Here is a 14,240-nt window from a genome sequence, read left to right as displayed (position 1 = left end):
CGAGGCCCAGCCTCAGCTGTCCTCAGATGAACCACCGAAAAGCAGAACGGCCCCAGCGGGGATGGGGGTCCCAGTGTGTGCACCGGGGTGGGTGGGCAGAGCACTGGGGGTGACGGAGGCAGACACCTGCAGCCTCCCCACAGAAGCCGCCCAAGGCCCTCCAGATGCCTGGCTGCGAGGCAGGTCTGCCTGTGCCCCAGCAGCTGGTGACAGAGCCACAGTCCCAGCCAAAGGCCCTGACCCAGGGGACCCCATGCCAACTACTAAGTCAGTACCCCAACGGCACAGTCCTCAACCCCAGAGCCGGGAGTGAGGCTGCTCACTCCATTCTGGCCTCAAATTCAAATCCCACCTTTGCCCCTTAGAGGCTGGGTGCCCTTGGGCAAGTCCCCATGCTTCTCTGAGCCTCAGTATCCTCATCCAGACAATGGGGATAAAGAAAGCACCTGCTCAGTAGGCATCACAGAAGGCACTCAGAACAGCACCCTGCTGCCATCAGAGCTACTTGACCCCCCAGCCTGGGCCTGTCCAGGACCAACCCGGAGGCCTCAGGAAACAAGCTTCTACAAATAGTATTCACTGGGAACCACCCTCCGCTCCCTGTCGCTGGGATAAACCAGTCACCTCATCATGAGCCCATGTGGGAGGTGTTTTCATCCCATTTTACATATGAGGCAGTGGGGCCAGTTGTCAGGGGCTGGGTGGGTCTCTCTCTTGTCCAGCGGCAGCAGCAGTCAAGGTCACACGAGCGGCCCTTCCCATCTATTCCAGACGTTCCAACAACCCTAGAGGGAGGAATTCTCAGCCTTGCTTTACTCGAGGAAACCGAGGCTCAGAAGCGAAGATGCTGCACGGGGAGTCAGGGGACCGGCCGGGACTCCCTTCTGGATTGGTCCACTCGGAGACCACAAGGGGCTCGTGGCACCCCGTCCTGCCGGGGAGGAACTGGCAGGCTGCACTCCCCCGCGGGGAGCACTGTGCCATCTTGTGCTGAGCAGAAGTCTAGAGGCTTCCCTGGGTTTCCCTGGGCCCAGCACATTCCACATGGCAGAGGAGAACAGAAAAGCCGAGGCATGCGGGGCCTTCTGGGTCAGACTTCTGTGCTGGCCCTGGGTCAGGCTACATCACCGCTGACCTCTGGCGTGGGAGCAGGGGCCGCGGGGCCCGAGGCCTGAGAAGGCCACTGGCCAGGCCGGTGCTGCTGACACCGCATTTGGCACGCGACAGCCTCTGCCCGAGTCCAGCTCGGCGCCCCTGCTGAGACGAGGCCCTGGACCCGTCTCCGCCCCTCGAGGCCCGCGTCTCTGAAGCAGGAGCGCCGAGAACACGCGCCCCGTGTAAGGCAGGCTCGTCTGCAAGGTAACTGGCACAGGCTGGGCACTCGGTAGGTGGGCCTATGTGATTGGCCCCTAAACGGTCACTGTAGTTATTATAAGCCTGTCCACGGAGGTGAAAACATCTACCCTACGTAATGAGAATTATGGGTGGCTTTAATTCTTCACTTGAAACTTTTTGTAACCAGAAAGTAAAACATTTTGTGTTAAAAATGAACAACCCACTCGGGGGTCTCCTGGGGCTCATGGCCGCACCCGTGCCCGTACTACCTCGGCTCTTGGCCCTGCTTGCCCCTTGTCTGGCTCTAGCCTATGCACCCATCCCCCACCCCGGGATCTGCGAACGCCGTGAGATGGGCGCCCCCTCGCCAGGCCTCAGTTTCCCTAGCTGTCAAGGGAGCTTCTATGCCTGCGGCCAGGCTGGGTGGGGGAGGAGTAAACAAGAGCTCCCATCTGCCCCTCCTCCCAGGCGGGCCTGAGGGCACAGGCTGCTCCAAGCACCTGGGTGGGTGGGTGGGAGGAGTGTGGTCCTGGCCTTCTCACCTACCTGCCCGTCAGGGCCACCTGGCCTGCGTCCGGAGGGACACGCACTCTGTGGGGCAGCTGTGCCAGCTGTCAGAGGGAGTGGGTGAGGCCGCCATGGAGACAGCACAGAAACAGGCCGCGGGCCACCAGCCGCTGCCACCGTCCATCACACACGTCAGCACTGGGCCCAGATGGCCAGGCAGCCCGGGGCTGCCCAGGTGTGGACTCAATGTGACGACCGTCACCACAACAAACAGAGGTTCACAGGCTGCCACCAGCAAACCACAACAAGCCTGCCAGCCTCAACTTGCAGGGCCTCTGGCACAGGTGGGCACAGTGCCAAGCATCTGTGTGTCCTCGGCCCTCTCCAGTCTCCCAGTGGTACCACGGGCAGAGAGCAAGGAAACCAGCCACTGACCTACGGGACAAGCCAGTGGAGAGAGGCACCCCATGCTCCCACAACTCCTACCCCTGCCTGGCCCTGCTCATCATTCCTTGCATAAGTCACCTTCTTGCCTGTCTCGGTACGTTTGCATGTTCTGTTCTCTCTGTCTAGAACGTTCTTCCCTGCAACTTTGTTCTAGGTGGTATGCGATCCTCACCCCTCGCCTAGTCAGAGAGGCTTTCCTGATCACACCAGCTAAGCCCCCTTGTCCCTGGCTCTCCCTGTGTCCAGCCAGCTTCTCTCCTGTCACGTCTCACAAGTCACAGTTCTACAGCTACTAGCTCAGGAGCAGCTATGGAATTGTTTAGGAGCACTGACTCTAGAGCTAGGCAGCCTGGGTTCAAACTACAACTCTGCCACTGCCTAGCTGTGTGCCCTGAAGCAAGTGTCTTAACCTCTCTGGGCATCATAGACTGCACTGTGCAGCGGGGATAACGGCCCCACAGTTATCCCAGGGCTACCAGGCATGTCCTACCAGGCTATCAGTGCCATGCTGCAGCGGTGGCTGACATGCAAAGATTAGACTGAACCAAACCCGCAGGACCCAAAACAACACTAGGCCCTCAGCCCCAGACAGTCACTCTGTTCATACTCTCCGCAGCCCCACAGAATAAAGTGCTTTTCTGTCTGTACCTGTTGTACCGGGGCGGGGGGAGGCGGGGGTCAGAGAGGAGAGGTACCTTGACCAAGGTCACACGGTGGGAGTCTAGCAAGGGGCAGACATGAAGATGGGTCTGCTTAGCTCTAACGAGCAAACATCAACAGAAAGCCTGAGAGAGGGCTCTCCCCACCCCCCGCGCCACCCCTGCCCTGGGACCTTGGGGACATTCCAAATAGACTGGACTGTGCCACTCCCTCTCAGGCTGTGTCCACGGTGGGGGGTGGGGGGCCCTGCCACAGACTCCACTCACAAAGGGAGCCCCCCACCCCTCATCGTGTTCAGTCACGACCCCTGGTTTCCCGTGACAAGCGCATTGCTCCCTGCCGCTCCCAAACTGTTACTATTCCTACCCCTACTTTGGGGTACTTCGGGTGCTTCTTGTGGTCTCCAATTCCACCGGAAAAGTCCCAGGCCCTGAGCGTCCATGCCCGCCATGGAGATGTGGGAGGCCGGACGTCCCAGGGCCACTGATGCCCCCTCCCAGCCTCTGCCCCACTCAGCCTGTCACTTCTGTCCTATGGGAGGGTCCCTCACAGAGAGAGCGCCCGCGGCGCAGGCAGCTATCGAATAGCTCTTGTCAGCCGGCACGGCACCTGATGCTCAACGTCATCGCCCACTGCAGCCACCGCACCCGCCCCACACTTACCGCCCCGCGGGCGAGCGCGGCCCCCAGTTCACGGACCGGCCCACCGAGGCCCTGCGATGCTCAGCAGGAACGGCAAGGCCGGGCCCGTCCCACCTGTGTCTGAGGCTGCAGTCTCCTCCCCCTGGTGCCCTCCCCTCAAAGAGGCCCCTGAGGAGCTGGCGGGGACCACCACCACCACCAAGTGTCGGCAGGGACCAAGGACAGAGCCGGCTCCCCCAGGGAGGGGGCCAGTTGGGTCCCCGGCACGGTGGCGCCCGCTCCCCAAGGTCCTGAAACAGATGAAGGGCTCTCTCATTGACGGGTCCCCTATACACGTGGCACCTGCCAAGGGCACCGTGTACCTCATCCCACAGGCGAACGACGGGCTGCACCACGGGGGCCGCTCAGCCCATGACCCTGCCCTATCTCCTGCTGTGTGCCAGTCACCTGGGCAGGCCCTGGCCTCTGAGGCCCTCAGCACCCCCTTTCCCTTTACCTCTCAGGCCCTTCCTCATCTGCAGAGCACGTTGGGGGGGGGATTCAGTGCCTGCCTACCTCACAGCATCCGTCCCTCCCTCAATGAGCAGACCGCACCCTGCCCTCCGAGGTCATGCGCCAACCGCGGACCTGTGGCGACGTATGAAGACATTCCGTCAGGGGGGTGCTACCGGCATCTAGTGGACAGAAGCCAGAGATGCTGCCCCGCAACCCACGGTGCACACTCAGCACCCACAACTGAGAATGATCCAGCCCAACGGGGCAACCGTGCCAGGGCTACACCTGTGGCCGACAGGAGAGGCAGGACCACAGGCAAACAGCAAACTAGCAAACAACACCAATCTGTGTAATGTTTACACAGAATCCCATGCGCGCTAAATGCTCTACAGCATAAAGGGAGCTGGGGACAGGGACCTTTGTGAGGTGGGATTTGAGCTGAGGAGGAGGAAGGAGGAAAGCTCTAGAGCCACAATGGTCCAGGCACAGGAGGCAAGTGCACAGGGACGTGGGCCTAGAAGAGGGAGGGAAGGGGGAAAGGCTGGGACCAGCGGGTGCGGGTGGGAGACCTGGTCTCACCCGGCCTCGCGGGCTGCTCTCGGGGCGCAGGGCACAGAGGGCAACCAGAGTCCGCCCCCTTGCTGCTGGGAGTCGCGTGAGCTCACAGGGCCACCACCTTGAAGGCACCTCGGCACTGTCCAAACGCCCACTGACCCGGAAAAGCGACCTCAAGGAACTCATCCCTAACATACAACTCCCACGAGACAAAAAGAATAAAGAGCCGCCGACACTTGGTGAGCACCTACTGTGTGGCCTGTGCTAAGCATTTAATCACATCTCGCCGGATCCCTTCAGCAACCCCCAGAGGCAGGGATGAACAGGATCTCCATTTTACAGATGAGGACACTGAGGCCCAGCATTTGTAAGGTCAAGAGACTGGCCCAGGGAACTGGCAAGGGTCCAGCAGGCCCCTGGGCAGGATGGGGGGGGGGCGAGTGCTCTCCACGCAGGAGGAGGAATGCAGATTTTGTGAGAGAGAGAAAACGAGGGTCTCTCCACAGAGGATTCCAAGGAGCAGGACACTGCCTTTCTGCACCTTTGAGATGATCCTAACCACGTGTATGAGCTGCTTAAATGCAAGTGAATTTAAATTAAATAATCAGAAAGAAAGAAGCCCTGTGTAAACCTTGTGTCCTGGGCTTCTGTGGGTCTGGGGCTCAGGCTCCTCCTCCCTCCGAAAGGGGTAGCCAGGTTCACCGGTGTCCTTCGTGGGGGCTCTCAGCAGCAGGGCCTGCTGGGAATTGGATGGCGCCTCCGAGGCTGGCCAGCCCGGATCCTGGGGCCAGAGGCCTGGAGGCTTGCACGGGGTCCCATGCCAGGGCAGCAGCAGGACCAGGACTCCGACACTGACCCCAACTTCCTGGACCGGCTCTTCTCCCCGGGGTCACCAGATACTGGCTTCCCACACCTCAACCGCAGCCACGACAGCACCTCGCAAGCCACTGCGGTGGAGGCCGACAGATAGTGAGTTGAGGAAAGACAGGCTTGGGCACCGGGAGACCTGAGCTGCTGTGTGACCAGGGGCAAGCCACACCCCCTCCCTGAGCCTGTTTCCTCCCTTGATGATCTGGGGAGCGCAAAGACCTTGACCTCCAGGAGAGGACTAGTCAGGGGTTGCTAAGAAAAGGCCGGGGCAGACCTGTGTGACCTTGGGCATTCACTCCCTGCTCTAGGCCGGCGTACTTGTAAAACTCAGGGATGACAACACAACCATGTTGCTGGGTAACCATGACAGCTAAGAAAGATAGCGCACGCCAAATGCCTGGCCCAAAACGGATCAGATCAGCGGCCGCCCTGGCCCAGAGGCCTTCAGTCACCAAGGTGGGCCCCAGACTGCAGAGTGAGGCCCCCAGACCACAGAGCCCACGCCTCGAGGCTAGGGGCAGGGAGGGACGTTCCCTGGTGGCACCTAACCTTCCCAGAGCCCCAGGGAAATGGGCTGCTCCTCTTGCTTGGACGCGTGGGCTGAGCTCCTACAGGTCTGCACTTGGGGCCGCTGTGAGATCACCCAGGCCACCCGGAAGCACTGCTGGGCCCCATGCTCCTGCCCCTGCAAAACGGTAGCAGCACCTTCCCTTAGCAAAGACCACGCTTGCTTTTATCATCATTTGTCTCGGAACAAAATCTTACAAAACATGGGGATAACGGAGAGAATACCTAAATGGGTATTCTTGGTGACAAAAATGCTAATACATAGCTCAAGTTCAATTTCAGCACCGAATGGGCACCTATGGTGTCCCTGAATCTGCCAGGTCTCATCCCTTCTCACCCTCGATAACAGCCTGAGAGGTGGGTGTTTCCATTCCCTTGGTTCGTGTGAGAACACTAGAGCCCAGGACATCACAAAGGGAGTCGGGGCAGAGTTGGGCCTCGAACCTGGAAGTCCCCCCAGGCTCACCCAGCAAGGCTCTACCAGCACTACCTTGGGGTCTGCCCCAGGCGGTTGGGGGTGGGGCAAGCTGTGCCTGGAGTAGGGAGGTATGGGGCAACCCAGAAGGCTAAGACACAGACCCGCTGAAGGACAGGGAGGGCAGGACACGCTCCCCAGGCCCCACACCCAGGGCAGTCTCGGGCAGGCCCCCCCGCCCCTGCCTCAGCAGGCGCTGACCACCAACAATGACGACCCACTTAGTGGGAGCCCAGAAATGCTTCTCAGCTCTCTGTTTACTTCCTGATAGAACGCAAACATCTCCACGGACATCCAAGGCCCTTCCCTTGTCGCTTCACACCCGCTGGCTCATGCAACCCTCAGGACACGCCTTGCACAGTGATGCGGATAAGGAAAGTCGGGGCCCGTCAGGGTGTCGCTACACAGGCTGAGCACAGCACAATTTGGGCCCGGGAGTTTAAGATTCGCTTAAAGCAACAGTAACAGCTGCAAACACTCGTCTACACCAACTCCTAGCCAGCCCCCATGCCGAGCACCTGCATAGGCTAATGCAGCAAGTCGTCACAATAGCCCTGCAGTTTCGATTCTAGGAGCATCCCCGTGAGACAGACTGAGGCCACACGGCTCGGGAATGGGGGAGACGGGCGTGAACCCAGCCAGCTGGCCGCAGCCCCTCTCCGCCATTATGTGGCTGTGCCGGCCCCATGGGCCGCAATGGGGGCCAGCCTAGGGATTCTGAAGGACAATGAGCCGAAACATACCCCTCATACCTTAGCACTAATAAAGAAGCGATTATGACAAAAGTCAGGATGGCTGTAAGGGAGATGCAATACTGGAGGCACTCTGGGGTACAGTAACGTTCAATTTCTTTAGCTGAGTATTGGGTACACAGCACTCATTCACAAAAATACGGCGGTACCTTCTATATACCCTTTTGGTGTCTGCAGTACAGTTACAATTTGAAAGTTTGAAAAGGACGGGCTGCGAGCAGGGCAGCTGGACACCGCCTCCCAGAGAAGCCGGGGCGGCCCCTGGATGCCAGGTCAGCCACAACACCCCAGAAAGGGACAGGGTGACAGGGACCTGCGCCCGAGACTGGGGGTAGGGAGGAGAAAAGCCCCCTCAGGGTGAGCCTGGTGACCCTCTCCCAACTTGGATACAGCCCCCGGGCTTGCCGTCTGTGAGCGGCAGAGGGGCCTTCCGGGTTGCCACTGCCCAGCCCCATCTGTTCTTCATGACCTTTGTGTGAAGCTTTTGGGGGCTTCCGTGGTCAGTGCTGGGGAGGGCATCTACAGACACAGCTGGGCAAGCAAGCCTGACTTGTGTGCGCAATGCCGACAAGGAAGGCCAAGGGGAAGCATGGGTGGTCCCTGGAGGCTGCAACCCCAACGCTGGGAGCTGAGCGGAAGGCAGGCGGGTCTCATCACCCCCATCTGTGCGGGGGAGGGCTCTCTGTGTGGCACCCTCTGTGCTGCCCCCCGGTGTTCCTCTCTGGGACCCAATCATGACACACGGCACCCAGCCTGAGACCCTGACGACACTCCACATGGCCACCAAGGCCCTGCACCCAGGCAAACCCTGCATCGAACTGCTCCCCCCTTCACCTCGGCCCCCCGTCCACTCATACACTTGGCCTTGGATCTGGACTCTCAGAACCGTGACTCCCAAGGCCTCCTCCTGCACCCCAGGCAGAACTCTGTGAGAGCCAGGGTGCTCCTCGCTCACCCCCTGTATCCCCACAGCCAGCACCATGCCTGGCAGTGATGAAGTTCCACCAGCTAAGGGGCTGGCCTAGAAAGTCCCCATCCTCCTGATTCCCTGCCCCACGCCTCCCTATGCTCAAGGGAGGCGGACCTGAAAAAAGAGGCCAGCACCCAGTCCTCTCTGTTCCCCACAGGCCCTCCCCAGGAAGGCCCAAGAGGCAATGGGAGCCCCAGCTCCAGCTCGGGCACCAGTGGGGAAAGGGCCTGGTACATTCTGCCGACATTACAGGACCCTGCAGCCACAGAGTCCCATGTCACAGGCCTTATGAGTCTGTCACCAGAGGTCAGGGTCCTACTTATTCATCCATCAATGAACACCTTCCATGACCATAACAATAAGAAAATAACAGCAGATGCCATTCGTTAGGCAAACACTATCTCCAATCTTTACCACCACCCTGCAAGGGATGGGTGTTTACTCCCACTTGGCAGAAAAGGAGACTGAGGGTCAGAGAGGGCACATGAGGAAGTCAGGAAGCAGCGAAGTGAGTCAGAATTTGAACTCGGCCTGTCTACCCCCTGAGCCCAGGCTCTGCACCCCCTTCCTATCTCGCCAGGGCTCTTTAGGGACTGAGGACAGTCTTGCTGGCCCATTACCTGACACTTAGCAAGGGTGGAATGAGCCTGTCCACAGCCATCCTTGTGGCTGCTAGCAAGACAGGAGAGGTCCCTATTCCCATTCTGCAGGTGAGGAAACGGAGGCCTCTCATCTGAAAGGTAGGCCATGCCCAGGGGACTGAAATCACTTACAGAGTGCAGTGAATGTAACTTTTCCAACATCACACAGCAAAAGAGACCGAACTGAGATTTGACCACAGGCACCCCCACCCTGTCGTTCGGGACTTCAGGCCAACCCTGCACCCCCTCTCCTCCCCCGCATCCCGGAGCCCCCAGCAGCGCATCTGAGCCTGAGGGTTCCCTGGGCCGAGGGTGGTGAACAGCCGCCTCCACCTGCTTCTGTTCCGTGAACAAGAGGAAGCAGGGCCCTTGCCTAACAGAGGAAGTTCCTGGGCGGGGCGGGAGTGGGTCCAGGAGGGCCTGCCCAAGGGTCCCGGCCCAGTCTGAGGTCCAGGAAGGGGGCCACCTCTGATGCCCATCTCGGCTAGATGTTGACCTGAGAGGTCGGGGCTCACAGCCCCCTACCCATCCGCCAGCCAGCAGGCATCGCCCCTTTAAGCAGCAGCCAGTTGGGCTGGCATGCCCGGCGGGTGAGTCAGCACCCAGTGCCCGCTGACTCACCCACCGGAAGCCTCCCGCTGCCCCAGCCCTCTCCCCACACAGGCAACTGAGAACTTTGCTCCTTTCGGGCCCCGAGCCACGGGCTGGCTGATAGAGAGTTTCCTGTGCGTCACGCCAGGGGTGGGGGAAGTCCCCAAGGTGTCACCCTCCAGTCTTTCCGACAGCAGGGATGGGACAGGATGGGGGTTGAGGGGGGACAGTGGCCATGGCAGGCAGGACCGGGACACGGTGCTCCTGAAGCCTCAGTGCCCGCGCTGGGCGGCCGGGAGCCATGGGAAGATCAAATATGAAGTGCCCGCACTGGCGGCACTCACGGTGCAGCGGGGACAGTAACAGGGTACATGTGGTACCCCCGAGGACAAGCGTGGCTTGAAGCAGCAGACCCAAACCACGCCAGCTAAACGTGCCCCTGACCACTGGCCCCAGTGCCAGCTGCCCTCAGCCTCTGACCCCAGCCCAAGATGGCATGTGCGAGAGGAGACTGGGGAAGACCAGCAGGGCTGTGGGACCTGGGGTCTCATGGGCTCATGGAAAACTCCCCAGGCCTGTGGCACAGAGGATGGAGCAGGGCCCCAGCTGCAAGGCAGGAAGGTCAAAAGGAAAGCTCCCTTAAGGTCAAGTGCCAACCACGCCCTGTTTTGTTCAAATTCCTCTGAGAAGGTGGAGAAGAGCACAATGCTGGGGGCCCTGTGCCCAGGACGGGAAGGGCAGCCAGGTGAGAATCCCAGCTCTCTGGACTCAGTCCAGCCGCTCCCCTTGTCTGACCCCAGTTTTGTCATCTGTCAAATGGGACGGACTGCGGTGAATATAAAATGTGCCAACTGTAGAGGGCTGTGTACACGAAAGGCATCACCTCTGGCTCAGTCCTTCCCCTGGGTCAGGCATGGCCTGGGGGAGACGCCTATGAGACAAAGACGTCATGGAGAGTGCCACTAGCTGGGACAGTGGGACGGTGGGATGGCGGTTGGCAGGGGGCAGCGGGGCAGGGAAGAGGGGGCCACTCAGCAGCTCAGCTCAAGCATCTAGAACAAGAATGGAACACAAAAGAGCACTGGGGAGACCTTTGGAGATAGACAGTCCTAGATAGGACCCTAGCTCCACCTGTCACAGCTGTATGACCCAGGCAAGGCACTGAACACCTCTGAGCCTCAATAAATGGGGCTGTGAGGAAGAAATGAGAGAGTACCTGGAACAGGGAAAAAAGCTTGATAAGTAGTAGCTGTCAGGATTTTTGTGAGGTGGTATCGCGGCTCCCCACCACATCCTTCCGCAGACCCCAAAGAGGTTGACGGGGTCCCTAAGCCTTGCAGAGGCTCCTGACCCTCCATCTAACCCACCCACCATCATCTATTACCTGGACCCACAAAATGGAATTTCATCCCAATTCTCTCTCTGCAGAGAGAGGCTCAGAGAGAGCAACACCAGGACTCCAGTCACACAGCGTATGGGGACCAAGCAGTGCCTCTCCAAAGTCCCTTTCCCCTTCACACCTGTGACCTCTCTACCTTCACAATTCTACAGCTTTAACTTTTATTCGGACGAGGCATCCCCCCCTGGAAGAGCTGAAAGGGCATTCAGAGACAAACATTGCTTCCGAGCTCTTCCTTCTGCCCATGAAAACACTGTGGCCCAGAGAAGGTGGGGGACCTGCCCTAAGTCCCCCAGCACCGACCAAGCCAGGCACACACCCCAAGCTGGAGAAGCGAAATGTCTAATTTCCTGGGTCTCCAGAACGGAGAAGCTTATGATTTCCCGGTTCCCGAGCTCCACGAGGTCTGTGCAGTCCAAGTCCCTCCCCAGCCACCTCCCCCCTTGAGTGCCTCCTGAGTTACTCACAGCGGTTGGGCAACGGTCAGGGATCCGGCCTCCCACTTACGTAAGACGTAATTACCCTGCCCACCGGGCCAGCAGGGCTCTGGCCCACAGCCACCACAGCCGCTGGCAGCAGGGGCAGAGAAGGACCCGTGCCCTCCCCAGGACCCCACATGCCCTCCGGCTGCCGGGGCCCCTCCAGAGAAAGAGACGTAGGAACAACCTCTGATCAGAGGCCCATTAAGTGCCATGTGTTACTTTTCTCCACCTCACTCTGCAGCTGCAAACAGAGGCAAGGCCTTGACACTGCAAGACTGAGGCCTTCCCAGCAAGAAAAATGGTAAAACCGGGGGTGCAGCAGCTGTCCCTCCCTAAGCTCCTACTATGTGCCAGGCACCATGCTGAGTTCCTTGTCTCCTCAGCCATGCTTGCTTAAAACTCTTCAGTATTGGCTACCTCGTATCATATCCAGAACGCCACACAAGGTAGGTGTGATTACTCCCATTTTGCAGATAAGGAAACTGAGGCCCACAGACACTCCTGCTGCTGGGGTGAGGCAGCAGCAGGTTTAGAGAGCCAGGAGGCAGCCCATTCATTACAGCTATGTCCGGTTTGGAACTCTTACACAGCCCAGCCTGCTGAGGCTCCCACATGCCAAAAACATCCTTTCCTCTTCCTGCAAAAAAAAAAAAAAAAAAAAAAAAAAAAATCCCCCTTTCACCCTCCAAGTTCCCACCCCCACCCCCACCCCCGCATGACAAATCCTGCTGCCGCCCGCAGCCGCCACCTCACAAAAATTTCCAGGAAGGCCAGCTACTTGGAGAAGACAAGAGCAAGCCCACTGCACGGCCAGCACGCCGGCCTAGTAGTAGCTGGCCCGGGACCCAGAGGCAGCAGGGACAAGCCTGGTATCGATCAATCCTGGAGACACAGGGGAGCAAAAAGCAGTGAGGTCCCCAAGTGCAGAGAGAAACTTGCAAGTCAAGACAAGGAGAGCTGATGGAGAGGGCGCTGTGTGTTAGGGCAGGCTGGGAGGACGAGAGAGGTTCCTGGGGGACAAGGCTGCAGGGCTGCAAGCCCACCAGGGATGGGGCAATGTGGGGCCTACAAGGATGGAGAGAGTTAGGGGAGAGGAGAGAGTTCTTAGCTGGAGTGTAGCCAAGGCACTCACATGGTGGGGGCGGGGGGAGGGGGGGGTGAGGGGGGTGAGGGTGGTTACAGTGATTCCCCAGCAGGGCAGCACTGCTGGGGTGTCAGTTAAATCCCAGTCTGGCTACAGCCCTGGGACCAGGGAGTGGACGGAGAAGGAGGGGGGAGGCGGCTGGGTGCAGGATCACAGTGAATCCCCCTGAATCCAGCTGAGGTGCCCACGTTGGGAGAATTCATGTTCTGGGTGCAGTTAAGGCCTAAATGAGGAGGTCAGAGTGAGGTTTCTGACCTGGAGCGGGGTAATCAGAATAATCGGAAGGAGATCCTAGCTTGAGTTCGGGCCCGAATGCAGTCCCAAGGCCTAAACTGGGGGTCCAAGTGAGGTCTAAGCTGAGACCGAGACCCAAATAGGGACGGGTTCTGGGCCGATGTGCTGCGTGGGTCCTGTACGGTATGGAATGGGATCACACAGACGGAGGTCGGGGTTCGCGGCCCGGGCCCGGATTGGGCGCGGGGGCGGGGGGGTCAAGTCGCGCTCCCTAGCAGGGGCTCCTACCTTTGGTCGGGGGCATGCTGGAGGGCTGACTGGAGGCGGGCGACTCCATGGTGCAGGCGGGTCCAGGGGCGGCGGAAGGAACTAATCGAGAGGACGGCGGGCTCTACGCGGACGGAGAGCGCTCATGGCTGCGGGCAGGGGGCCCGGGCGCGGTGGCGGAGCAGAGGCGGCGGCGGCGGCGGCGGCGGCGGTGGCGGCGGCGGCGGCGGCAAATACGCGTCCGCGACGGGCGGTGCCGGAGCCAGACTGGGCAGCGCCGCTGGGGCCCCGGCCGGACGGCGCCGACATCGGCCCCGCCCCCGCGCGTCGATTGGCCCGTCAGTCTCCAGGGCCCGTCCCCTGCCTATCCAACGCCGGCGTTGCCCTGCCTGTCACGCACAAGCCTTGCCCCTGCTGGCCCCAAATCGGGCTCCTCCCACTGTCTGTCAAGCCCCGCCCCCCGCCCGGGAAACCCAGGCCCGCTCAGGCTCTGTCCCCTCCTAGGCTGGAGCGGTGTCCCTCCCGCTGCCTGTCAAGACGCAAGCCCCGCCCACTCCCCGGGACTCGCTGAGCGCGCCTGGCGCCTGTCAGGCTCTAGGCCCCGCCCCCGCGCTCTCCCAGGCCAGTCGTGCTCTGCCAGTGAGCTTTGTGGGCCCGTCTGGGGTGCGTAAGCTGGAAAAAACCCCAGCTATACTGGGGTGGAGGGGCTGGGGCCCCCGGGAGCGGGAAGGCAAAGTGCTGTGCAGGGGTTAAAAGAGCGTCCCCGGGGCGAGACCTGGGTTCAGATGCCTACTTGGCGGTGACCTTGGGCAAGTCAGGTAACCCCTGAGCCTCGGGTTTGGCCTGTGTGAAAAAGCAACCATAACAGCCCTGCCTCCTGGCGCTGGTCAGAAGGAGACCCGGGCTTTAGCGGACTATCATTGGTTGACTGAATGTTGTAAAACGCTGAAAGCACGGTGTCTGGCGTGCGCACATCTATTCCCTGCTTCTGCAAACATCCACCGAGGGCCTGGTGTGTTCAGGCACCGGGAAATGGGTGGAGATACAGTGGTGAACTTTGTGGTACCTAGCGAGAGGTCAGTAAATGTAGCATTCATGGTCATGTCTTTACTGCCCCTTCTTCTCTACCTGGCAGGGAGTAAGGTGTTTCTCTTCTCTGCTCTTGGGGCCTCAGTCTGTATGTACAGACTGTATAATGTATAATGCAG

The 14,240-nt window shown here is 60.0% G+C and overlaps 1 protein-coding gene across 1 annotated transcript in view; it reads right to left on the bottom strand.

Annotated features, from left to right (window-relative positions):
- Nucleotides 1-13,311, bottom strand: part of MAP2K3 (mitogen-activated protein kinase kinase 3) — a 29,361-nt gene extending 16,050 nt beyond the window's left edge. Inside the window, exon 1 of the mRNA XM_060647048.3 lies at nucleotides 13,054-13,311. Within this exon, the coding sequence (XP_060503031.1) occupies nucleotides 13,054-13,102 (49 nt within the window). The 5' untranslated portion in view covers nucleotides 13,103-13,311. The remainder of the gene's footprint in view (nucleotides 1-13,053) is intronic.
- Between the last annotated feature and the right edge of the window lie 929 nt (nucleotides 13,312-14,240).

Source organism: Panthera onca, chromosome E1 (assembly GCF_046562875.1).
Source record: "Panthera onca isolate mPanOnc1 chromosome E1, mPanOnc1 haplotype 2, whole genome shotgun sequence".
Classification (NCBI taxonomy): domain Eukaryota; kingdom Metazoa; phylum Chordata; class Mammalia; order Carnivora; family Felidae; genus Panthera; species Panthera onca.
Note: the sequence above shows the minus strand (reverse complement) of the source record. Positions and strands in the feature narration are given on the sequence as shown.